This window comes from Strix uralensis, chromosome 38, assembly GCF_047716275.1.
Source record: "Strix uralensis isolate ZFMK-TIS-50842 chromosome 38, bStrUra1, whole genome shotgun sequence".
Lineage (NCBI taxonomy): Eukaryota > Metazoa > Chordata > Aves > Strigiformes > Strigidae > Strix > Strix uralensis.
This window is the reverse complement of record NC_134009.1, coordinates 771,729-795,365: the sequence shown is the minus strand read 5'-3', so window position 1 is coordinate 795,365 and position 23,637 is coordinate 771,729. Positions and strand designations below refer to the sequence as shown.

Here is a 23,637-nt window from a genome sequence, read left to right as displayed (position 1 = left end):
CCCTTCTCCCACCCCCCCTTCCATTCCCCGGTCTGGTTCCGCAGCACCGCGGCGACCCCCCCGACCCGGCCCGGCCGTTCCTGCTCCCGCCATGGCGGGGTGCGAGGCCTGAGGGGCCGGGGCCGCCTCCTCCCCCCCTTCCCGTATCGCTGCCGGCGCGAAGGTCAGTGCGAGGGGGCGGCTGTGGGGGGCGACATCACAGACTTTACTGGAGACCCCCGGAGCCCCCAGAGCACTCCCAGGTTCCCCAACACCGCCAGAACCCCCCTCCAACACCCCCAGTTCCCCCAGACATTCCCCCCAGTCTCCCCAACACCCCCAGAGCCCCCTTGGGCCCCCCAAGTCCCCCAGAACCCCCCTCCAACACCCCCAGATCCCCCATATCTCCCCCCAGGCTCCCCAGCATGCTCAGAGCCCCACTGCCGTGCTCCCCGGATCCCCCACCCCCCCCCCAGAGACCATCCCAACACCCCCACGTCCCCCAGAGCCCCCCCAGGCTCCCCACCCCTCCAAACTCCCCAAAGCCCCTCAGGTTCCCCAGCCCTTAATGTTCCCCAAGGCTCCCCCTACCCCAACTCCTCACCCTGCAGGTTCCCCCACCTCCCCCCACGGCTCCCTCCACCCCCTCCAAGGCTCCCCCCATCCCCCTCAGACTCCCCCAAGGCTCCCCATCCAACGGAGGGTTCAGCCCCACCCTGACAGGAGCTCCCCCCGCTCTTTCTCTCTCCAGTTCTGACACCTCGGGGGAACACGTTCAACCACCATCGCCGTCCGTCTGTCCTGCCGTGGGTGATGCTGGGGGGTGCGAAGCCGCCACCGTAGCCCCCTCCCCACCCTCCAGGGACCGAGCTGCCCCCCTTGGGGTGCCCCTCTCAAAGCGGGGTGATCCTCCGTCGGAAGCAGCCGCAGGTGAGGCACCGCAGGACGCCCATGCTGAGGTGGAAGAGGGTGCCGTAGTCGAAGAGCAGGTGGTGGTAGGTCCTCACGGACAGGTCCCCTGCGGGATCCGCGTATTTGAGGGCCACCAGCGGTGTGTAGAGGTCGTTGGTTTGCGTGCGAAAAGCCGGACGCCTGGCTCCGATCACCTTCACGATCGCCTGCGAGCAGAGAGTTGGGGGGTTCAGGGCTGGCATGGGGTTGGGAACAACCCCCAAAAGCCGCTTTCAACTCCTGCCAGCCCCACACCTCGGCCACGGCGGTGGGGCTCTGCCCCAGCGTGGTGAAGATCTCGTGGGAAGCCGGCAGGTAGACGTCCTTGAAGTACCGCACGGTAGCCGGGTCGGTGCCGGGAAATTCGGAGCGTGAAACCTCCTCCATCAGCTTCAGCTCGAACTCCGTGTTCACGGGGCCCGGTTCCACCATGGAGACGCTGCAGGGCCGGGGTGGGGGTTCCAGAGCCACCCTTGAGCCCCTTTGGGGTCCCCCCCACTGCATCCCCTCGCGCTCACAAGACGTTGAACTGCAGCAGCTGCACAGCCAGGCTCTCGCAGAATCCCTCCACCGCGAACTTGGAGGCGGCGTAGACGTCGTTGAAGACGATCCCTGTGGGCGGGGAAGGGGCTGAACTCAGCGACACCCCCACTTTGGAGGCTCCCCCACCCAGCGGGACCCCCCCGCCTCACCCTGCAGCCCCATGACACTGCTGATGACCACGATGTGACCGCTCTGCCGCCGCTTCATGTCGGGGAGAACGGCCTTGATCATCCTCACGGCCCCGAAAAAATTGGTCTCGAAGATGCGTTTCATCTCCTCCACACTGATACTCTCCACGGGACCGATGTGCCCCACGCCGGCGTTATTCACTGCGGTGTGACACCAGTGGGGGGGCTCAGAGACCCCCTTGGGAGCCCCGTGGGGACCCCCCACCCAGCACCCCGCTCACCCAACACGTCCACCCGTCCCCCGGGGATGCTCCCCATGCACTCCTCCACCGAGCTGTCGCTGCAGACGTCCAAACGTTGGATGCTCAAGGTTTTTCCCAGCGCTGATCCCGCCGCCTCCTCCAATTTCTCCTTCTTCCGCAGGTCCCGCATGGTGGCGATGACTGTGGGGAGCCCCAACCCCACTCAGGGGGACCCCAGATGCCACCAGGGTTGGAGGGTTAAGCCAGGATGACATTTCCTAAAGCTGCTTTGGTAACTCGGCCTTTAATCCCCCTCCCTGGCCTAATCCCCAGCGCTGGCGTGGGACCGGTGGTGGGTCACACGCGTGTGTGTGTCCCACCTGGGTGGGAGCATGCCACCGGCCCCGCTCACACGTGTGTGCGCTGCTCGTGCCGTCCGTGTCCCTGTGGGGCTGCCCCACGGCCCCAGCTCCGTTCCCTGTGACAGGGTGGTGGTGGGGGGGACACAGGGTCGCCTTGAAGTTGGGGATGGGGAGGGAGTGTGGGGCGGTGAGTTTGGGGCCATGGGGCTGCGGGGAGAAAAGCTGCGGGGCTGGGTGGACGGGGACCCCCAAACCCTGCCCCCTCCCCAGCGTGGGGGCTGTGAGGCCCCTCCTGGGACAACACGGAGGGGGGCAGGTGTGTCCCCTCCCACCCAAGCTCCTCACCCTGGAAGCGCTGCTGGGGGTCCTGCGCCAGCCTGACGGCGACGGCCAGGCCGATGCCCGAGGAGCAGCCGGTGACGAGGACGACGCGGGGCGCGGCGGTGGCCATGGCTGCGCTGGCCTCGGGTCCAAAGGCTCTGAGGAGATCAGGACCTGGCGTCACGTGGGAGCAGGAGCAACCTCCACCGGGGCAGCCCTTGGAGCCGGGGGGGGGGCCACAGGGTTCCACAGGGTCTTGCCTGTTCTTGGGGACCCCCCCACAGTGGGGCACGTGGGGTGGGGACAGGTGATGGCACCGGGGGCCTCTCGGGGGACCCCACGGCCCCCCACGGGGGAGCTGGGTGGTGGCTGAGAGTTGGGGAGGGGGGGTGCCGTTGCCCTCCCCACCCCCAAGCAGAGCCCGGGGAGGGGGGGGGGGCGGGGCAGGGGCTGTTTTGGGGGGCCGAGGGTATCCGCGGGGGCTCGTTACTGCAGAGACAGTAAATATTTGGCGGGAACTGGGAATGGGGGGAGCGGAGCCGTGACTCAGGCGATGAGGCAACAGGGCGACTGCGGCCAGGAGGGCCCCGGGGGCCACCCTGGCCGGCAGCAGCTGCGCCGCGGGGTGGGGGGGTCCCCCGAACCCCCCGGGCCTGCTGCAGGGCTGGGAGCAGGGTGGGGGTCTCTGCACCCCAAAACCCACTGTCCTTGCTGTGGGGCTGGAAGAGGGGTGGGGGGCTCTGCACCCCAAAACCCACCGTCCTTGCTGTGGGGCTGGAAGAGGGGTGGGGGGCTCTGCACCCCAAAACCCACCGTCCTTGCTGTGGGGCTGGAAGGGGGGTGGGGGGCTCTGCACCCCAAAACCCACCGTCCTTGCTGTGGGGCTGGAAGAGGGGTGGGGGGCTCTGCACCCCAAAACCCACCGTCCCTGCTGCAAGGTTAAGAGTGGGGGGGGTTTCTCTGCACCCCAAAACCCACCATTCTCTCTGTGGGCCTAGGAGCAGGTTGGGGGGCCCTGCACCCCAAAACCTCATTGCAGACCTGGGGACTCTCCCCAGTCCCCGGCACCGCTCCGGGCAGCGGGAGCTCGCAGCCGGGACCACCCCCACCCCCCTTCCCGGTGCCGGTGCCAGGACCTGCCCGTGGGCTGGGGCGCGCCGGTGGGCGGGAGGCGGGGGCTCCCGGCGGGCCGGTCCTCCCCTCCCCTCCCCTCCCCTCCCCTCCCCTCCCCTCCCGTCCCCTCCCGTCCCCTCCCCGCCCCTCCCCGCAGCCCCGACGAGCCCGGAGCGGGCAGGGCGGGCTCCGAGCTCCGGTACCGGGCACCGGGCACCTGCCGGGCCGGGCATGGAGGGTCGCCCGGTCCCCGCCGCGCTCCTGGCCGCGCTCCTCGCCGTGTTGCTGCCCCCGGCCAGGGCAGGTAACGCGCACCGGGTGACGGGGGGGACACACACACGGACACCCCACGTCCACGCGTGTCTCCGCCGTTCCCCCTCCCTCCCCCCCCCGCTCAGTCCCCGGTTCCGCGGGGAGGTGGGGGGGGCACCGGCGGGCTGAGCCCCGCGGCCCCGGCGTGAGGAGCGGGGGGGACGTGGGGGGGTCCCCGCGGGATCCCTGCTGGTGTCACGCGTGGGGGCTTCAGCACCACGGACAGGGCCCCCGGGGGACACACACCCTCCCCCACGGTGTCCCGGGGGGGTGTCGGGGTACCCCTGGAGGGTGGGGGGCGTAACCCGCCGGGACGGGGCTCTTGGGGTCCCCCCGGGGGGGGACGCAGCCGGCGACAGGGACTCCCTGCCCTGGGGTGGGGGTGTCCCCCGTGGGGCCCTTGGGGGTGCCCCCCCCGGGGTAGGGGTGCACCCCCCTGGGTCTCTTGGTGGAGAGGGTGCTCCCCCCGGGGCAGGGGGGCTCTCCCCGGGGAGGGGGTGCACCCCGGATCCCTTGGTGGGGGTGTTCCTCGTGGGTCCCTTGGGGGTAACTCCCCCCAGGCAGGGGTGCACCCCCCAGGTCCCTTGGGGGGGGGGTCCCCCTGGGAAGAGAGTGCTTCCCCCAGGACAGGGGGGCTCCCTCTGGGGAGGGGGTGCACCCGCCGGGTACCTTGGTGGGGGTGTTCCCCCCGGAGCAGGGGTGCTCCCCCCGGGTCCCTTGGTGGGGGGGTCCCCCTGAGGAGGGGGGCGCTCCCCCCGAGTCCCTTGGTGGGGGTGCTGTCCCCGGGGTGGGAACCCCAGACGTCTGGGTCCCCGGGCTGGTAGGGGTGGGCAGCGGGGGCGGGGGTGGGGTGGGTGGTTCTGGGGGAGCACCCAAAGTGTGAATAATGGGGATAAGCACTGGTGTGGGCTCCCGGGGGCTGCAGGGGGGCTGTGGGGTGCCCCCCCACTCCCACCAGCTTCACCGCACCCTACCCCTTGGTGTTAGCTGGCACCCCCGTCCCCCCCCAGCTCCCTGAGCACCCCCATGCTACACACACCCGGGTTCAGCGTCTGGAGGGGCTTGGCCTGTACAGCCGCTCCAGGGCCACCCACCAGCCCTGTGCAAGGGGTTCCCAGCTCGGGGGGGGGCCCTTTCCGCGCCCCCCCCCCCCCCAAGGCCCGGCACGCAGTGTGTCCCCCCCGGGAACGCCGGCAGGAAGCCGGACCCATGTGCCGGGGTCAGGAGGGCCTGAGAGACGGGAGCGGGGTCAGCCCGTTCCCAGCCTGGCCCCATCCTGCCAGGCCCCCCCCTCACGCTTGGGGTGCCCCAGCCGGGCTGGGGGGGGAGCCCCAAGAATTGCCCCCCACCTTCCCACCCCAATCCCCCTGCCTGGCTTGCCCAGACAGGCCTCTCTGGGAGGGAGTGGGGGTGCTGCCCCAGGCTGGGGGGGGCCTCTGTGCAGTCATCGCCCCCAGCCCACCCCCCCCCCTCCCCACACACACACCTGGCTGTGCCGGATTAACCCTCCACGCGCCCGGGCGCAGCTGGGGATTGGGGTTCGGATTGGGGTTCGGCTCCTGTGGAGAGAGGGCAGCACCCCCAATTCTCCCTCTCCCCCACACCCCCAGTTGGGTGCAGCCAGGCTGCACCCCAGGGTGACGGGGGTGTCCCAGGGGTGAGGGGGTCTCCCGTGGGTGACGGAGCCCTCCCGCCTCGCGGGGTGCACCCATGCCGTGGTGTGCAGAGCCGGCCCGGGGGCGGAGGAATGTGCCGCAGGAATCTGGCGGCCGCGGGACCGGACCTTGGGCCCACACAGCTGCCTGGCCCCAGGCCGGCCCGGCTTGGCCAGCGGCAGGCAGGGGGATGGGGGATGCGGCTGGAAGCCCAGACAACAGCGCCGGGGTGTCTCCCGTGGGTCCCCCACCCCCTGAAGGGTCCCCCCCGTCACCCCCACAGCCGTGCCCGTGGATGTGCTGCGGACGCTGGGCATGCAGGCCGGCCGAGACAGCGTCTCCGTCACCGCCGGGATCTGCCCGCGGCGCCCCGAGACCGAAGCCCCCGATTTCGCTTTCCGCGTGGACAACAGCACCCAGCTCAGCGCACCCACCCGCCAGCTCTTCCCCGGTACGGCCCTGGCGCAGGGAGCAAACCCAGCATCCCCTTTCGGGGTGCGGAGGAGGCCCACAGTTTTGATGCGATGGCTGGTTCCCCCCGCTTTTTCTCCCCGCTGCAGATGGCTCCTTCCCCGAGGATTTCTCCGTCCTGGCCACGGTGCGAGCCCGGCGCGGGGGACAAGCCTTCCTCCTCTCCATCTACGACGAGCGCGGCGTGCAGCAGCTCGGCGTCGAGATCGGCCTCTCGCCCGTCTTCCTCTACGAGGATCAAGCGGGGCGCCCAGCCCCTGAGCTGTACCCTGTCTTTCGCAGGGTCAACCTGGCCGATGGCAGGTGGGTACCGGGGATGGAGGAGGGGGGGGACACATGGCAGGGGGTCCTTCTAGCCCCTCTCACTGCCACCGAGCCCCGTCTCTGCAGGTGGCACCGCATGGCCTTGGCCGTGGAAGGAACCAACGTCTCTTTGCTGGTGGATTGTCACCTCATCGCCACGCTGCCACTGGAGCGGGGGCCTCAGCCCCTCGTTAGCACCGAGGGGGTGACGATTTTTGGGGCTCGCCTCCTGGATGAGGAGGTGTTCGAGGTGGGGCCCTCCCCAGATCTTTAAGCCAGAGCCCCTGGCTGGCCTGCGACACCCTTGCCCTGGCAGCAAGGGGACTGGGGAAAGGGGGGGACCCAGTTGCTGCAGTTGGTAGAGGCCACAGTTGCACTGGGGGCTGCTCTCTGTCCCCCTGGGGTGTCCCCCTGGGGTGTCCCCGTCCCCATGGGGTGTCCCCATTCTCCTGGGGTGACCCGGTTCCCCTCCCTGCATTCCTGCCCGCTGCAAATGTCAGGGGCCACGGGCAAAGAGGCGGCATTGAGGCAGCAAGGCGAGTGGGGCTGCCCCCTCCGCCCCATTTTGTCCCCAGCAGACAGACAAGGGTCTCTTTGTTCACTCACTACCCCCCCCCGCCTCCACCCAGGCCAGGGGGTGTCCACGCTGGCTGCCCCAAGTTGCCCACGGACCCGCTGCCTACTGTGGGGACAGGGCTGGCCACAAGCACCGGCTCTTGCCCAGGGTGTGCGTGGGCACCTGTCCAACGCAGGGTGCGGATATGGGGGGGCAGAAAACCCTCTCCCTCGTGCTCCCCCCTTCTTCTTTGCCACAGGGTGATGTCCAGCAGCTGCTGATCGTGGCCGACCCTGAGGCCGCCCACTCCTACTGCCACCTCTACATGCCCGACTGCGACCAGCCCCTGCTCTACCCACTCCTGGCCCCCTTCCCGGAGGAGGTGAGCACCCAAACTGGGAAGGGGAAAAAGCTGGGAGGCCCCTTAGGAGCCTCCACCCTGCCAGACACCACCCAGGGCTGCTGCCAGGCTTCATGGGGGGAGCTGCTGGGGGCCCCGACACCCGTATTTCTCTCCCCACCGGCGTCTCGCAGAGCGGCCCGGAGCCCACGGCCACCCCGCGTCGGAAGGGCAAGAAGGGAAAGGGGAAGGGCAAGCGCAAGGGCAAGGGCAAGAAGAAGAGGAACAAGGAGCTGCTGGAGCAGCACGAGGCCTCAGCGCCCTCCGTCGCAGCCAGCCAGGTAGAGAGCATGACTAACCCCCCTCACCCCGCCCTGGTTAACCCAGTTCCGCTAACCCGCTGCTCGCACTTGGCTGTGGCTGGTGCCCGCTGGCCAACGCCGCGCGGCGTCCGGGCTCCTCGTGCTGAGATGGGACAGCCGGGCCCCAAATCTGGCTTAAATCCGGAGCGGCTCTGGGTGTGCTGGGCCTGAGCTGGACCCAGACACATCCCAGCGCTGGTGGTGGCTCATGCTGTGCCACCGCCGCAGTTTTGTGCACCCAGAGTGATTCCCAGACTCAAATTTGCACGGGCTGGGCCAACGCAGGCTGGTTCCAGCCGCTCCGGGCCCCGCAGAGCCGGAGCTTTGGGTCTGTTGGATGTGACTGTGGGGCTCTGGCCAGAACGGCTCCTCCCCAGGATTTGGGGGAGCCCGGGCGGCTGCCGCGTCCCCACCAGGATGCTGATGTGGTTGACACCTGGGGCTGAGCCATCCCCACCGCTCCTGGTCTCATGGAGCATGTCCCGGGAGCCAGTGGGGATCCCCTGGGCGGGGAGGGGTGGGGGGCAGCCCCCCCGCCTCTGCCCTTGGCCTCTTTGGCTCTGGAAATGGGTCAGGGCTGCAGCTGGGAACAGCGACGCTGGCCAAGGGCGGCCCGGGGGCTGGTGGCCCCTCCTGCTGATGAGTCAGCCTTGGCCGGAGAGTCCCGGCGAGGAGTGGCCGTGCTCCAGGTGCTGCTTGGAGCTGGGGCTGGGGCCGGTGGGGGGGGAACAGTCGCCCCCGCGCCTGGGAGCAGCTGCCGCCAAGCCCTGGCTCGCCTCCTCCTCTGCCCCAGCATTGCTGCGAGCCAGAGGTCCCCAAGGAGCGGGAGTCCCGGTGCCTTGTCCCAAAAGGGGAGCGGCTCCAGTGCCCCAAAACCAGGCAGGGCACCCCCCGCGCCACCCCCCAAAACCAGAGGGGGCTGTGGGACCCCCCAGGGGTCATGGGCCAGCACCTCCCTCTGCCGCAGTGCTCCCCTCCTCACCCCGCGCCCTTTCCGCATCGCCTAAGGCCAGCGTGCCTGCGCCAACGCCGCCGGCCGTGGAGGAGAGGTCCCCGGCGCCGTCCATCCCCTCCCGCTGGGCCACTACCGCCAGCGTCACCCTGAACGGCACCAACCCCTTCCAGGTAGCACTGAGGCTTGGGGGGGGCTGGCAGGGGTGGGGGTTTCCCCTCTTTCACACTCCCAGTATCTCTCCATCCCTTAGGACACTGGTGAGGAGCTTGTGCTTGAACCTGAGGAGGATGGAGTCGCTGGGGCCAGCAGCACGGAGCTGCCGGGCTACGAGGACTACTACGGCGGTGACCCTGCGAGCCGGGAGCGGTTCGGCCCTGCTGAGCGGGAGGAGATGGTGGTCCAGGCTACCCAGGTAACACTGTGGGGGGGTCTGGAACCCCCCCCAGCTACAACTGGTCGAGCTGGGGCCACGGCACGGGGTCCTGGGGCTGCGTAGGGGGGGTCAGAGCCCTTCACCCCAGCTCTCGGCCCTTTCTCGGCATTTTGCAGGAGCCCAACTTGAAGGGGGAGAAGGGCGAGCCAGCTGTCGTGGAACCGGTGAGTGGGGCACAGCCCCCCCGGGCACGCGTGGCCCCCCCAGCCCTCTGCAGCCCCCCAGGACCACCCACCCCAGACGGGACTCGCTCTTTTCTCCTTTAGGGTCGTCGATTCGAGGGGCCGCCGGGACCCCCAGGCCCTGCGGTGAGGAGCGAGGGGTTGCTGGGGAAGGGGAGGGAAATGGAGCTGCCAAAGCGTTAACGTGTTTCTGTCTCCTCCGCAGGGAGAAACGGGTCCCCTGGGACCCCCGGGACTCCCAGGGCTGCCCGGGGACCCCGGAGATCAGGTACGGAGCAGCCAGGGAGGGCTGTGCCGGGGCCAGAGCTGCCCTGCGGCAGGGCTGGGGCCGCGGGCGTCCCGGCGATCGTGCCGGTGCACGCCAGCGTGCGCGCGGGGTGATGGAGCTGCAAGCCCTGACCTGACAGCCTGGCTTCTGCGGTGACGCCTTATTCCCCCGCCTCCCCTTCCCCTCTGCCAGGGTCCCGCGGGACGGCCGGGGCTGCCGGGAGCCGACGGGATCCGCGGCCCAGCAGGGACCATGATCATGTTGCCAGTAAGCGCTGGGACCCCCTCAGGGACCCTCCCACCTGCTCCCGGCAGGGGATGGCTCTCTAGGTGGCACAGAGCTGGCTGTCCCCAGCGCTGGGGTCCGGTGGCCCCCCTCCTTGTACCTCACCCTCCTCCTTCCCCCCAGTTCCAGTTTGGCGGAGACTCCCTCAAGGGTCCCACTGTCTCTTTCCAAGAAGCCCAAGCCCAGGCGATCCTGCAGCAGGCAAAGGTGAGGCCCCCCCAGGACCGACCCCCCCCCCCCCCCCTCCCCGCCCAGCCTCTCTGCTCACCCCTTGCCTCCCTTCTCTCCCCAGCTTGCCATGAAGGGCCCCCCCGGCCCCACGGGGCTGACTGGCCGCCCGGGACCGCTGGTGAGTCCGGCCAGGGTGGGGGCTGCTGCAGGGTGCCCACCCCACTAAGCTGCACCGTATTGGGCCCATCTCACTGTGCAAACCCTCGTGGGGGGGCTCAACACCTCCTCATGTTTTTGTAGGGTCTACCTGGACACCCGGGGCTGAAAGGAGACGCAGGGGACATGGGGCCACGGGTGAGTCTTGCTCAGCTGGGCTGTGCGAGGTGGAAGGGGGGGGGTGTGGGGTGATGCCCCTGGCAGGCTGCAGGCAGCCCTGACGCCTCCCCCTCCTCTTCATCAGGGTCCCCGGGGAGTGCAGGGACCACCGGGGCCGCCGGGAAAACTGGGCAGACGGGTAAGCACTGGGGGGGTTTGGGTTTTGCCTCCCCCAAATTTATCAGGGGTCAGGGTGCCCCTTTCCTGGGGTGTGGGGGGGGCTCTGGGCCTTGGGGCTCTTTCCCACTCCCTCAACTTGTCTCACAGGGTCGCGCTGGAGCGGACGGTGCCCGGGGTCTCCCGGGGGAAACTGGAGCCAAGGTCTCGTGCGTGGGGCGGTATCGGTGCTGGCAACAGGGTGGGGAGGGGCCGGGACACCCACTTGACTCCTGTCCTACCCCCCCCGCAGGGTGACAGGGGCTTCGACGGGCTGCCGGGGCTGCCGGGCGAGAAGGGCCACAGGGTAAGCGGAACCGTGCCGCATCCCCTCCTGCCGCCGCCAGCCCCGTGCTGCCTCACCCTCTCGTCTCTCCCACAGGGTGACGTGGGGAAACCGGGACCCGCGGGCCCCCCCGGGGAGAAAGGCGCCAAGGTGCGGAGCGTGAGGACGGGCGGGATCCGGCCCTGCCGGGCTCGGTGGGATGCGCTCAGCTCCGCTCTCTCCTCTCTAGGGCTCCGACGGGCTCCCGGGGCCGCGGGGACAACCCGGGGAACCCGTAAGTACCCGCTGCTGGCACCGGGAGCCCGGCCCGGTGTCTCCCCCAGCCCCGGTGGGGGACAAGCTGGGCCCCCGCCTTTCTCCCTGCGGATTTTTAGAGGGGAGATTTGGGTTCTGGGCACCCCACATTCCCTGGGGGGGTCTGCTGCCATCAGAGCCCCCCCTGACCCCTCTGTCCTTGGCACTAGGGTACGCGAGGCCTGATCGGCTCCCGTGGCTCCCCTGGCCCCCCTGGCCCCCCGGTATGAGACACCGCTCCTGCCTGTCTGTCTGTCTGTCCCCACCTCAGGGCAAGGGGGTTTTTCGCTGTCACCCCTCAGCCTGGGCACAGCATCGTCCTTGGCACGGTGTCACCTTGGGGCGCAGCATTGCCCTGACACCCCCCCCCCCCCGCCCCCCATCTCCTTCCTCCACAGGGTGCCAGCGGCATCGATGGAGCACCAGGGCCCAAAGGCAACGTGGTGGGTGTCAGTGGGGGCCCCCCTGGGAGCACCCAGCCCAAAAACGGGGTGCTGCAAGAAGGGGGAGGCAGGGCTAGGCCCTCGGGGGGTGCACAGGGGTGCAGCGAGGGCCGGAGTGGCACATCCTGGGGTCTGAGGAGATTTTTGGCTGCACTAACGGACTTTTTCTTTCCCAACTCTCAGGGAATCCACGGGGAGCCGGGACCCCCGGGACAGCAAGGGAACCCCGGTCCGCAGGTATGTGGAGGTGATGGGGGGCCAGTGGGGTGTCCCCATGGGGCTGGGGGGGCTCAGGGGGTCCCCCAGGCCCTTCCCAGCACCCCGGTCTGTTCTCTTTCAGGGTCTGCCCGGTCCCCAGGGCCCTGTCGGGCTGCCGGGGGAGAAGGTGAGTTGGACCGGAGGGTGTCCCACAGCTGTCCCTGCTCTGAGCAGATCAGGGGTCCCTGCAGGGGTGACCCCAGTCCCTCTGCACCCCCAAACATCCTCCTCTTGCCCAGGGCCTGCCAGGGAAGCCGGGAATACAGGGTGTGGCTGGGGCCGACGGGCCCCCGGTGAGTACCAGTGAGGGGCTGCAGGGTCACTGGGGACCCCAGCAGCGGGGACCCCAGGACAGCGTCACCATCCCGGCTCAGGGCTCACGTCTTGTGTGTCCCCGCAGGGTCACCCCGGCCGAGAAGGGCCAGCCGGAGAGAAGGGCCTCCAGGTGAGGGGCTGATGCCCCCCCTCATACCCTGAGGGTCCTTTTTCCAAGGGGAGGGTCCCATTTTTGCTGTCTCTCTGTCCCCAGGGCCCCGTGGGTGCCCCTGGTCCCGTCGGCTACCCCGGACCCCGTGGGGTGAAGGTAAGCGCAGCCTCCCCCTCCGAGGCATGACAGGGGGTGTCAGGGGGTGCCCCCCAGGCTGGGGTCTCCCCTCCAACCCCGCTGTGTCTCTCCAGGGAGCCTTTGGTGTGCGGGGCCTGAAGGGTAGCAAAGGGGAGAAGGTAAGAGGTGTCGGGGAGAGGGGACACCAGGGGAGGGGGGTCCTTGTCCCATGGTGTCTGTGGGTCCCCGGTGTTGGGGGGCACTCGTCCTCACCCTGAGATGGCTGCGAGGGTTGGACAGCTGGGCCCAGCCCTTCTGCATTGGGATTTGGGGCTCAGCCCCACGCTGTGACCCCATCTGGGGGTTGCACCGGCGCTAATGCAGGCTCAGCCCCCCGCCCCCCCCAAATGTGCCTCCTTTTCAGGGAGAAGATGGATTCCCCGGCTTTAAGGGGGACATGGGCCCCAAGGGCGACAGGGTAAGTGGGGGCCCGGGGTTGGGATCTCCTCACTGGGGCTGCAGGGGGCAGCTGCAGGTGCCACAAAACCCCCTGGGGATGGAAGCGGGGTGGGGGGACAGCTTGGGGGACCTGGGGGAGCAGCCCCGTGTCCCCCCTGCCCCCTGCCAGCGTGCTCCCCGCACCTCTACGTTTCCCTTCCAGGGTGACCAGGGCCCGCTGGGCCCCCGCGGCGAGGACGGTCCCGAGGGGCTGAAGGGGCAGACGGGGCCCGTGGGGGAATCGGGTGCTCCCGGCCCCGCCGGCGAGAAGGTGAGGGGAGCCCCGTGGCCCTGTGGCCCTGTCCCTGTCTCCCCGTGTCCCCCTGTCCCCATCCTCCTGTGTCCCTGTGTCTCTGTCCCCATGTCCCTGTGTCTCTGTCACCATGTCCCTGTGTCCCTCTGTGTCCCTGTCCCCATGCCCCCATATCCCTGTCCCCAAGTCCCCAACCCTCTGTGTCCCCATCCCCCCATGTCCCCATGTCCCGGTCCCCCTGTTCCCATCCCCCCATCCCTGTGCCCCTGTGTCCCTGTGTCCCTGTCTCCATGTCCCTGTGTCCCTCTGTCCCCCTGTGTTCTCATGTCACTGTCCCCATGTCCACCTCCCCCTGTGTCCCCATCCCCCTGTGTCTCCGTCCCCCTATGTCCCCATGTCGCCATGTCCCCCTCCGCCTGTGTCCCTGTGATCCTATCCCCCCGTGTTCCTGTCTCCGTCCCCCCGTGTCTCCATCCCCCTGTGTCCCATGTCCCCGTGTCCCCATGTCCCTGTCCCCCTGTGTCCCCGTGTCCCCACGGCTCAGCTCTGTGCTCTCCCTTCCAGGGCAAGCTGGGAGTGCCGGGTCTCCCGGGCTATCCGGGGCGCCAGGGCCCCAAGGTGAGCATGGGGGGAGCTTTTGGGGTGTCCCCAGGACCCCAAATGCCTCATGGGCCCTGGGCTTGTCTCTCCCCATAGGGCTCCAGTGGCTTCCAGGGCCCTGTGGGGCTGGTGGGAGAGAAAGGCAAGAGGGTGAGTCAGCCCTGTCCCACCGGGTCACCCCATCCTGCTCTGCCCCCCCTGGGCCGAGCTCTGAGCCAGGGAAGGGGCCCAGCCCCCGGCCCTGCTCCCTTCCTGTCCTACATGATTGGGGGGGCATGTGGGGGGGAGCATGGGCGAGTTGGGGGGCTCTCATCATGCCCCCTCCCTTTCCCTGCAGGGCAAGGCTGGCCCGGCTGGGCAGACGGGACAGCGAGGTCCCCCGGTGAGTAACCGCAGGGAACAGGAGTAGCCCCGTGGCCAGTGGCCACCACAGGGCCAGCTGTATCCCGCTGTGACCATCCCGGGGTCCAGCTGCATCCCACTACGACCATTCCCGGGTGGATTGTATCCCATGACAACCATCCCAGGGCTGGCTGCATCCCATAGCAACAGGCAGCCTGCTGGTATCCCGTGCAGATGAGGCTGGAGCCTGTCGTTTCTCATGGCAACCAGCCCGTGGGGACCACTGTAACCCACAGCAACCGGATCCCAAATTTCTGCCTGTATCCCATGGGAAACACCCGTGTCCTAGCCCTGCTCCCTGCCTGGTTCCCCCCACTTCCAGCCCTGTCTCCCCTCTCCTCACCCCACTCCCAGCCCCATTCCCAGCGCCACATCTCACCCCACTCCCTGCCCCATATATTTTCACCCCACTTTTTGCTTCCTGCCTGCCCAGGGCCTCCCAGGGGAGCGAGGTCTGCCCGGTCCCACAGGGAAACCCGGCCCAAAGGTAGGTGGGAGCTTGGCCATGGGGTCCCCGCTGCCCCCCACATCCCTGCTGCCCCCTACGTCCCCATGTCCTCGCAGTGCTCAGGGCTCCTTTGACTGTGGGTACTGGCAGTGGGGCTGACGTGGGGCGATGGGGTGGGGGAGGAATCTTTGCTGCTGCCCTCAGCCTGTCTGTGTCTCCCCAGGGAGATCCTGGCCATGACGGGGCCCCCGGCGCGGTGGGAGAGAAGGTAAATGGGGGGTGGGCGATACACAGAGGGGGGGCCTCCTCCAGCACAGGCACCCCGGAAGGGGACCGAGCATGGGGACAACAGAATGCCAGGCATGGGGAGAGGGTCTGGGTGCTGTGGGGCTGTGGGGGAAGCCCCTCTGCTGCTGACCGGGGGGTTTTTTACCCCCCCACAGGGTCCCCAAGGTCCGCAGGGACCCCATGGCTTCCCAGGCACAAAAGGTCCCCCCGTAAGTGATGTCTGCGCACGGTCCTGAATGATGTCGGGGACAGAGTTGGGCTGGCACCTCCTCCTCCTCCTCCTCCCGCTGCGCCCCGTGAGGTGCAGGCAGCGGAGGGGGGAGCCCAGCCCGTGTCCCCCACCCCGTTACCTCTGCTCCTGCCCAGGGTCCCGCTGGGAAGGATGGTTTGCCAGGACACCCGGGCCAGCGTGGCGAGCCGGTGGGTGCCCTGCCTCCCTGGGGTGGGTGGGGGGGATGCCTGGCAATACCCAGCATTAAGCCCCCCGCCTCTTTTCTCCTCTACAGGGGTTTCATGGCAAAACGGGCCCCCCCGGCCCCACGGGGGTGGTGGGACCCCAGGTGAGTGCCGGGGATGGAGGCAGGAGTGTTGAAACCTGCCTGGGGAGGGGGTGGAGGGACCCCCAGAAGCTCACCCTGCTGTCTCTCCGCAGGGTAAATCAGGCGAAACAGGGCCCGTGGGAGAGAGGGGGCACCCAGGCCCCCCTGGCCCTCCTGGGGAGCAGGGCCTGCCTGGAGCTGCTGGCCGAGAAGGAGCCAAGGTAGGAGCCACACCGGGGGGTCCGACCGCTCACCTGGACCCCCACAAGCCTGAAGCAAGGAGGGGCTGGGCCCCCGCTGAGCTCTGCGGGGCACGAGGCCTCTCCCTGGCTGGGTGGGGACAGAGCGAAGGGCTCTGCTTCTCCTCTCCCCCTCGCAGGGTGACCCTGGCCCCGCGGGGGGCCCCGGGAAGAGCGGCCCCCCAGGCATCCATGGCTTTCCCGGCACCCGGGGGGCACCTGGAGAGACGGTCAGTGCTGGCCCAGGCTCTGCTGCGGCCTGGTACGGTCCTCGGGAAAGGCGGGGAGGGTCCTTCCTCACCATTTCCCTGCTCCCTACAGGGTCCGCCTGGCTTGAAGGGGGGGGAAGGTCCCCCTGGTCCCCCTGGACCCACGGTGAGTCCAAAGCATCGTGACATTTGAGGGACTATCTGGACTTTTGGGGTTTCCCTTGGGATATATATACACACACTCCTTGCCACCCTGCTTAAAAACCCTAGTTGATGAAGAGAAAGGTTTCTTTGGAGAGGAGGAAGACCACTGTGGCCTTCCTCATCCACCCCACCTCTGTCTTTTCCCCAGGGTTCCCCCGGTGAGCGAGGCCCCACGGGGGCTGCTGGAGGCATCGGGCTGCCGGGCCGGGGGGGTGCACAGGGCCCCCCCGGTCCTGTTGGCGAGAAGGGCTCCCCGGTAGGTGCCAAGGGGGGTGTGTGGGCCAAGGCAGCGGGTGTGGGGTGTCATGGGCACACACTGTGTCTCCCCAGGGTCCCAGCCCTTCCCCTTCCTGCCTGCAGGGTGAGCGAGGTCCGATGGGTCCGGCTGGGCAAGACGGGATCCAAGGCCCCGTGGGGCTGCCGGGTCCAGGTGGCCCCCCCGGCCCTGCTGGAGAAGATGGGGACAAGGTAAATCAGGAGGACACACATCGGCTCTTCCAGCGAGGGCTCCGGGACAGGTGCTGGGGCCGAGTCCCCTGGCAGAGGGCGTGTCCCGGTGCCCAGGGACCTCTGGGATGGGGCCGGTTTTCCCTCCAGCTTCCCGGGAGCGGGGATTCCCCGGGCGGCCGCGGGCTGTTGGTCCTGGCAGGTTTCCTTGGCACTGCTTCCCAGGTGGTGGCAGGTTTCCCCGGTGCCGGGATTTCCTTGGCCGTGGCTCCCCAGCCGTGGCAGCTTTCCCTGGCCGCCGGCATTCCCTCCTTGTCAGCATTCCCTGCTCATCGGCATTCCCTCCTTGTCAGCATTCCCTCTTCCCCATCATTCCCTCTTCCCTGACATTCCCTCCTCACTGACATTACCTTCTCCCTGACATTCCCTCCTCGCCATTATTCCCTCTTTCCCATCATTCCCTCCTCCCCAACATTCCCTGCTCCCCAACATTCCCTCCTCACCAACGTTCCTCCTTCTCTGACATTCCCTCCTCCTTGACATTCCCTCCTCGCCATCGTTCCCTTCTCCCTGACATTCCCTCTTCCTCATCATTCCCTCTTCCCTGACATTTTCCTTGCCATTGTTCCCTTCTCCCTGACATTCCCTTCTCACTATCATTCCCTCTTCCCTGACATTCCCTCTTCCCTGACATTCCTTCCTCACCATCATTCCCTCCTTCCCCGACATTTCCTCCTCGCCATTGTTCCCTTGTTCCCTCCTCACCGACATTCCCTTCTTCCCGACATTCCCTCCTCCCCATCATTCCCTCTTCACTGACATTTCCCTTCTCCCCAACATTCCCCCTTCCCTGATATTCCCTCCTTGCCATCGTTCCCCCTTCCCTGACATTCCCTTCTCCCCGACATTCCCGACATTCACTCCTCTCTCACACTTTCCCTCCCTCAGGGCGAGATGGGGCTCCCAGGCCAGAAGGGCAGCAAAGGTGACAAGGGCGAGGCGGTGAGTGCTCTGCTCTGGGGGGGGTTCTCCGAGGGGCACAGAGGCTCTGGGGGTGGCAGGGGGACAGCAGCCACCATGTGGGCGAGATTTGGGGGCTGCCCTAACCCCACTGGGGGTGCTCCTGTCCCACAGGGCCCCCCGGGACCAACAGGAATCCAGGGCCCCATTGGGCACCCCGGCCCCGCGGTGAGTCGGTGCCAAGCACCCTTTCCCCCCCCACCCTGGCTGAACCCCGCTTTTCCCTCTTGGCTCCCTTCCCTGCCCTCCCGCTGCACACTTGGAGGTGTTGGGGGGTGACCCCGACCTCTCCCCACACAGGGAGCCGACGGGGAGCCAGGGCGCCGCGGGCAGCAGGGGATGTTTGGCCAGAAGGGAGATGAGGGATCACGGGGTCACCTTGGCCTAAGCGGCCCCCCCGGCCTGCAGGTGAGGAGCTGAGGGGGGCGGGAATCAGGTCTCTTGGCCCCTCTGCCTTGCCTGAGGGGCTTCCAGACCCCACCCCTGGGCTCACCCATGCTCCCCCCAGGGCATGCCAGGCCCCCCGGGCGAGAAGGGCGAGAACGGAGACGTCGGCCCCATGGTGAGAAAACCCCTCGAGTGTCCCCCCCCACCCCTCCTGCCCCCTCTCAGCCGCCCTTTGCAGCCTGACCACCCCCCTCTGTGCTCCCCACAGGGCCCCCCTGGCGCACCGGGACCCCGCGGGCCACAGGGACCCAGCGGTGCCGAGGTGAGTACAGCCCCGGGGGGCTCGGCAGGGTGGGGGCTGTACCCCAATGTGGGTACCCCCCCCCCCATCCTCTTGCCTTTAGGGTCCCCAGGGGATGCCGGGCGGCGTGGGACAGCCGGGGGCCGTGGGAGAAAAAGTAAAGAAAACCACGTTTTGGGGTGGTGACATGGGTCTTGGGTTGGGTGCTGGGGCTGGGCAGAGCTGCCTGCACACCCCCAGCACCCCCAGCACCCCCCCAGTACCCCCCCAGCACCCGCCCCGGTTGCTTTTCTCTCACCCAGGGGGAGCCGGGTGAAGCGGGAGATCCCGGAGCCCCGGGGGAGCCCGGACCCCCCGTGAGTATCACAGAGGGGAATGGGGTGTCTTTTAGGGGTCAGATGAGGAAAGTGGAGGCCTGATCCTGCTCTTGCTGGCCACAAAACACACGGGCAGAGCTCCGGGGGAACATCTGACTGCCCCTTCCCCACCCTAACGTGTCCCCCCCCCCTCCCCATCCCTCTGCAGGGTGTGAAGGGAGATGTGGGAGAGAAGGGGGACGCGGGGCAGTCGGGAGCTGCTGGGCCCCCTGGCAAGAAGGGGCCACCTGGAGAGGACGGAGCCAAAGGCAACCTGGTGAGAGGAGGCACAAGCACGGAGAGGGAGGGGGCTGCTGCCCCGAGCCCCCCCTGTCCCCCACAGTAGCCCTAATCCCAGTTCCTGCCCCTGCTTTCCCAGTGTGCAGCAGGTTTGGGGCTCCCTCCCAGTCCCACACCTGTGTCCCTTCTCTCTCCAGGGTCCCATCGGCTTCCCTGGTGATCCCGGCCCCCCCGGAGACCCCGGTGTGCCAGTGAGTATCCCCCACCCCCCTTCCAGAAGCAGCCCCCCCAACTCCTGGGGCTTCCCCAGGGCCGGAGCCAGCACCTGTGTCCCCCGCAGTGCCCCGGTGTCCCCCACTGCCTTCACCCCAGGCTTGGGAGGTGCCAGGACACCCCAGTTCTCTCTCCACTGTCCCGGGGGTGCGCTAGGGGGTGAGGGTGGGGGCTCAACGAGGGGAGCGCTCACCCCCTCCCCCTCTGTCACAGGGTCTGGATGGAGCTGCTGGGGAGAAGGGTGACAGCGGGGACCCCGGTCTGCCGGTGAGTGGGGCTGCAAATTGGGGGGGTCACGTTCCCAGAGGGACCACGCTGGGCTGGGGGGGGCTGGGGGGGGGCTCTAGGTGCTTCTCTTACGAGAAGTCCCAGCTGTGGGACTCTCCCCTCACCCCAAACTCACTGGGTTCGTTTCAGGGTCCACCGGGTGCATCGGGGGAACCAGGACCCCCGGGGCCCCCTGGACGGAGGGTGAGTAGGGGAAGGGTGAGGGTGAGATTTGGGGGGGTGTGGCAGGGAGGGGGGGGGGGACAGGCCAACGCGCAGCTCCGGGTGTCTCTGTCCCCCTCGTCCAGGGACCCGTGGGACTGATGGGGCGCGAGGGTCGTCAGGGCGAGAAGGGTGCCAAGGTGAGTGTGCTCCCCAAAACCGCTCCCCTCCTGGGGCAGCACCTGAACCCCCGCCCCAACTCCAGAAAGGAGGGTCCCGGGGGGGGGGGGCAGACTCAGCCCTGTTCTCCTGTCCCCAGGGACAGCCCGGCACAGAGGGACCCCCCGGGAAGACGGGCCCTGTGGGGGCACAGGGGCCACCAGGCCGTCCAGGCTCTGAAGGGCTGCGCGGGATCCCCGGCCCTGCCGTGAGTGGGGGGCTGTGGGGGGGGGAGGGTCGTTCCTGCGCCCGTGCAGTTTTGGGGGGGCTCAACCTCGGGCCCCTTTCTTACACTGAGTCTCTTCCAGGGTGAACAAGGTCTGCTGGGGCCTCCGGGACAAGCGGGGCCACCCGGCCCCCTGGTAAGTGGGGGGTGAGCAAGCCCTGGGTGCAGGTGGTGGGGGCTGGGCACGATTTGGGGTGCGTGACCCCCCCACTTTGGCCTCTTTCAGGGTCCCGTGGGTTTGCCTGGCCTCAAGGGAGACCCCGGCCATAAGGGAGATAAGGTGAGATGAGGCAACAGTTGTGCAGGAACGGGAGGGACCCCGGAATTGTCCCCAAGACCCCCCTTGGTCATGGCGGGGTGGGGGGGGTGCTGCCTGACGATGCCCTTCGCCCCAGGGCCACGCTGGCCTCATCGGGCTCATTGGACCACCTGGAGAGATGGGGGAGAAAGGAGACCAGGGGCTCCCCGGCATCCAGGGCCCCCCGGGACCCAAAGGAGACCCTGTGAGTATTTGGGGGGTCTCAGGGGCCGGGTGAATGTTGAGAGGGTGGGGGACAGGGACTGATGGGGCTGCTGCTGTCTCTAACCCACAGGGTCTGGCTGGACCCACGGGCCCCACTGGCCCCCCCGGCCCCCCCGGGCTATCGGTGAGTGTCTGCCTGTGCTGTGTGGGTTCACAGGGGGTCTCCCACTCACCCTTAACCCCCCCACAGACCCCTGGGAGGGTGAGAGGGGCAGGGGGGGACCCTGAGCCCCAGGGAGGGGTTGGGGGGGTGGCTGCCGTGGGATCAGTGTGCACCCACCCTCTCCTCTCCCCCGCAGGGCCCCTTGGGGCAGAAGGGCTCCAAAGGCTCACCGGTGAGTGCTGGGGGGGCTGGGGGCTGGCAGAGGGGGGGGCAGCTCCCAGTGTGCCCCCAGAGGGGAATGTGGGGCCTGTTGCGGGGAGCGAGTGCCGCAGTGCCGAGTCGTCTTTTACAGGGTGCTCTGGGTCCCCGAGGTGACACAGGCCCCCCTGGCCCCCCAGGACCCCCGGTGAGTAAGGGATGCTCTGGACAGCCACTGCTTCACCATCTGTCCCCTCCTGGGGGGGCCCCCGGTGTCCCCAGACCCCCCCCTCATCCTGCTGCCTGGCCCCCACATCTCCCATTCTCACCCTTTCTGTGCCAGGGCCGCCCAGCCGAGCTGCCCGAGCCGCTGCCCTCGAGCCGGAGCAGAAGGCACCGACGGGCAACTGAGGGGGCCCTGGGGGAGCAGGGGGCCCCCCCGGATTATGAGGGGCTGGAGGAGGTGTACGCCTCGCTCAGCTCCCTGCGCACCGAGGTGGAGCAGCTGAGACGGCCCCTGGGCACCCCCGAGAGCCCCGCACGGGTCTGCAGGGAGCTGCAGCTTTGCCACCCGCACCTCCAGGACGGTGAGGAGGCCAGTTTGAGGGAGAAAGGGGCCACCAAAACCCCCTCTGTGGGGGCCAAGGCTCGCTCAGAGCCAGCAGGGACCATCTGTGTGTCTGTCTGTCCTTCCCTCCTCAGGCGAGTACTGGATCGACCCCAACCAGGGCTGCTCCCGCGACGCCTTCCGCGTTTTCTGTAACTTCACCGCCGGCGGCGAGACCTGTCTCTTCCCCGATAAAAAGTTCGAGGCTGTGAGTTTTGAGGGCAGAGGTGTCCAAAAAAAAACCCCATGAGTGGGGGACACAAGTTTGGGGCGCACTTTTCCCCCTGCTCTGTGGGGCCAGGGGTTGGGGAGGCTTCACCCCCACTGCTGTCTCTGTCCCACCCCCCTTCCCCAGGTCCGACTGGCCGCCTGGAACCGGGAGAAACCGGGGACGTGGTTCAGCACCTTCAAGAGGGGAAAAAAGGTGGGAGCTGAGGGGGCTCCGGGTGGGGTGGGGGGACAGTGGGACCCCCCTGCGTGGCATCACCCCTACGCCTGGACACGTGGGGGTGTGTCTCAGCCTCCCCATCCTCTCCATCCCCGTTCCCCCCCCCGCAGTTTTCCTACGTGGACGCAGACGGGAACGCGGTGCCCGTACCCCAACTCACCTTCCTCCGCCTGCTGAGCGCCAGCGCCCGCCAGAACTTCACGCTGACCTGCCAACACGCTGCCGCCTGGTTCGACGCCGGCGCCGGCACCTTTGCCCGCGCCCTCCGCTTCCGTGGCGCCAACGAGGAGGAGCTGGGCCACAACCACCCGGCCACCCCCATCCGCGCCCTCCGCGACGGCTGCCAGGTGAGAATCCTGGTGCCACCAAAACACAAGGGACAAAACAGAGGGGCCTGGGGGGGTTGACTGATAATGAGCCAGCAGCGTGCCCAGGTGGCCAAGAAGGCCAATGGCATCCTGGCTTGTATCAGCACTAGCGTGGCCAGCAGGGACAGGGAAGGGATCTGACCCCTGTGCTCGGCGCTGGTGAGGCCGCCCCTCGATGAGTGGGTTCAGTTTTGGGCCCCTCACCCCAAAAAGGCCATTGAATGACTCGAGCGTGGCCAGAGAAGGGCAACGGAGCTGGTGCAGGGTCTGGAGCACAGGTCTGATGGGGAGCGGCTGAGGGAACTGGGGGGGTTTAGTGTGGAGAAGAGGAGGCTGAGGGGAGACCTCCTGGCCCTCTCCAACTCCGTGAAAGGAGGGTGCAGAGAGGGGGGAGGAGTCTCTTGAGCCAAGGGACCAGCGGCAGGCCAAGAGGGAATGGCCTCAAGCTGCGCCAGGGCAGGGTCAGACTGGCTCTTAGGAAGGATTTCTGTCCAGAAGGGGCTGTTGGGCGTTGGAATGGGCTGCCCAGGGCAGGGGGGGAGTCCCCATCCCTGGAGGGGTTGAAGAGTCGGGTTGACCCAGCGCTGAGGGATCTGGTGGAGTTTGGAACGGTCAGGGGGAGGTTCATGGTGGGGCCGGAGGAGCTTCAAGGGCTTTTCCAACCTCGATGATTCTGGGATTCTGTGAAAACAGCTCCTGGCCACCGCCCCGGCTGCCATGTTTGCCACTTTCCCACAGGAACGCCGCGGCCAGGAGCGGACGGTTTTGGAGGTGACCTCGTCCCGCGTCGAGCGCCTGCCCCTGACCGACGTGGCTGTCCTTGATTTTGGAGACGCCAACCAAAAATTCGGCTTCGAGTTGGGCCCCGTCTGCTTCATGGGCTGAGCGCGGCCCCGCAAAGGAGGGACGGTTTTTGGAGGGGGGGTGTCTCCCCTCTCTCCGCCGCCCCCCGCGCTGGGGACACTCACCCAGGGCCTGCTCTGGCATACTCAGGACTCAGAGCCACCCCCTCCTGCCCGCACGACCCCCCCCTTATTTATACAACCGGCTCCCCGGGGTGGGGGGGGTGGGGGAAGCTGGGCCAGGGCACCCCAGATTCTAGGGAGGGGGGTGTGTGTTCAAGCCAGCCCCCTCCCTGTGGTGCTACGACGCTCCCCGAGAGCCCCTTAGTGAAGCACTGGATGTGCCCCCCCGGCACAGCGACACCGTGAGCCCCAGCCCCTGGGATGGGGGGGCCCGATTCACCGCCCCCCCCCCAACCCTGTGCCAGCCCAGGCTGCGACCCAGGGGGGGGGCCACACCCTCGGTGCGGGGTGTTAAACCTCCTCCGTCGCCCCCCGAATGCTCTGCCCCCTCCTTGGGGGGAGCGGGGGGGCAGGGGGGCTCCCTCTGCCCTTTAGGGGGGGTCACCCCAGCTCTCAGCACAGCCCCCGCGCAGCAGCGGGGCGGGGGGGGCTGGGATGGGGCGCGCGAGGCTCAGCCCCGGCGCCGCTGCGGTGACTGTACGATAAACCGACTGTATTG

At 68.4% G+C, this 23,637-nt stretch overlaps 2 protein-coding genes across 6 annotated transcripts; one reads left to right on the top strand and one right to left on the bottom strand.

The window, feature by feature from the left end:
- The first annotated feature begins 11 nt into the window (after positions 1-11).
- COL5A3 (collagen type V alpha 3 chain) lies at positions 12-23,637 on the top strand. 4 transcript variants are annotated; one of them, XM_074854598.1, is made up of 69 exons: positions 12-163; positions 731-909; positions 2,025-2,135; positions 5,890-6,057; positions 6,167-6,380; positions 6,468-6,630; positions 7,196-7,318; positions 7,471-7,617; positions 8,647-8,763; positions 8,844-9,005; positions 9,143-9,190; positions 9,293-9,334; positions 9,414-9,476; positions 9,669-9,743; positions 9,885-9,968; positions 10,054-10,110; positions 10,233-10,286; positions 10,393-10,446; positions 10,575-10,628; positions 10,717-10,770; positions 10,846-10,899; positions 10,979-11,023; positions 11,214-11,267; positions 11,442-11,486; positions 11,670-11,723; positions 11,827-11,871; positions 11,984-12,037; positions 12,145-12,189; positions 12,274-12,327; positions 12,423-12,467; positions 12,713-12,766; positions 12,950-13,057; positions 13,604-13,657; positions 13,736-13,789; positions 13,977-14,021; positions 14,475-14,528; positions 14,713-14,757; positions 14,933-14,986; positions 15,144-15,197; positions 15,284-15,337; positions 15,430-15,537; positions 15,696-15,785; positions 15,877-15,930; positions 16,117-16,224; positions 16,329-16,436; positions 17,364-17,417; positions 17,550-17,603; positions 17,736-17,843; positions 17,944-17,997; positions 18,091-18,144; positions 18,227-18,280; positions 18,426-18,479; positions 18,649-18,756; positions 18,917-18,970; positions 19,206-19,259; positions 19,410-19,463; positions 19,568-19,621; positions 19,741-19,848; positions 19,949-20,002; positions 20,093-20,146; positions 20,262-20,369; positions 20,460-20,513; positions 20,689-20,724; positions 20,845-20,898; positions 21,034-21,277; positions 21,393-21,505; positions 21,653-21,721; positions 21,856-22,092; positions 22,852-23,637. In XM_074854598.1, the coding sequence occupies exons 4-69, from the start codon at positions 5,922-5,924 to the stop codon at positions 22,996-22,998; spliced, it is 5,220 nt and encodes a 1,739-aa protein (XP_074710699.1). In that variant the 5' UTR covers positions 12-163; positions 731-909; positions 2,025-2,135; positions 5,890-5,921; the 3' UTR covers positions 22,999-23,637. The 4 variants fall into 4 exon arrangements, with proteins under 4 accessions (XP_074710699.1, XP_074710701.1, XP_074710700.1 ...); XM_074854600.1 differs by lacking the exons at positions 12-163; positions 731-909; positions 2,025-2,135 and adding an exon at positions 1,866-1,971; XM_074854599.1 differs by lacking the exons at positions 12-163; positions 731-909 and having other exon boundaries at positions 1,996-2,135.
- On the bottom strand, positions 718-2,806 carry RDH8 (retinol dehydrogenase 8). 2 transcript variants are annotated; one of them, XM_074854766.1, is made up of 6 exons: positions 2,551-2,806; positions 1,883-2,044; positions 1,623-1,802; positions 1,449-1,542; positions 1,186-1,369; positions 718-1,097 (listed from the first exon to the last, which is right to left on the bottom strand). In XM_074854766.1, exons 1-6 carry the CDS (start codon positions 2,654-2,656, stop codon positions 873-875), a joined length of 951 nt encoding a protein of 316 aa, XP_074710867.1. In that variant the 5' UTR covers positions 2,657-2,806; the 3' UTR covers positions 718-872. The 2 variants fall into 2 exon arrangements, with proteins under 2 accessions (XP_074710867.1, XP_074710868.1); XM_074854767.1 differs by having other exon boundaries at positions 1,883-2,121; positions 2,551-2,672.

What these genes read in the sequence shown, in the direction of transcription:
- RDH8 (XM_074854766.1), bottom strand. Translation starts at nt 2,656, where the DNA reads ATGGCCACCGCCGCGCCCCGCGTCGTCCTCGTCACCGGCTGCTCCTCG. An exon ending in GGGACGGGTGGACGTGTTGG is followed by an intron (nt 1,803 to 1,882) that starts GTGAGCGGGGTG and finishes GTCACACCGCAG; the next exon opens with TGAATAACGCCGGCGTGGGG. An exon ending in GCCCCACCGCCGTGGCCGAG is followed by an intron (nt 1,098 to 1,185) that starts GTGTGGGGCTGG and finishes CTCTGCTCGCAG; the next exon opens with GCGATCGTGAAGGTGATCGG.
- COL5A3 (XM_074854597.1), top strand. Translation starts at nt 3,871, where the DNA reads ATGGAGGGTCGCCCGGTCCCCGCCGCGCTCCTGGCCGCGCTCCTCGCC. An exon ending in CAGGGGACATGGGGCCACGG is followed by an intron (nt 10,287 to 10,392) that starts GTGAGTCTTGCT and finishes CCTCTTCATCAG; the next exon opens with GGTCCCCGGGGAGTGCAGGG. An exon ending in CTGGAGAAGATGGGGACAAG is followed by an intron (nt 16,437 to 17,363) that starts GTAAATCAGGAG and finishes TCCCTCCCTCAG; the next exon opens with GGCGAGATGGGGCTCCCAGG.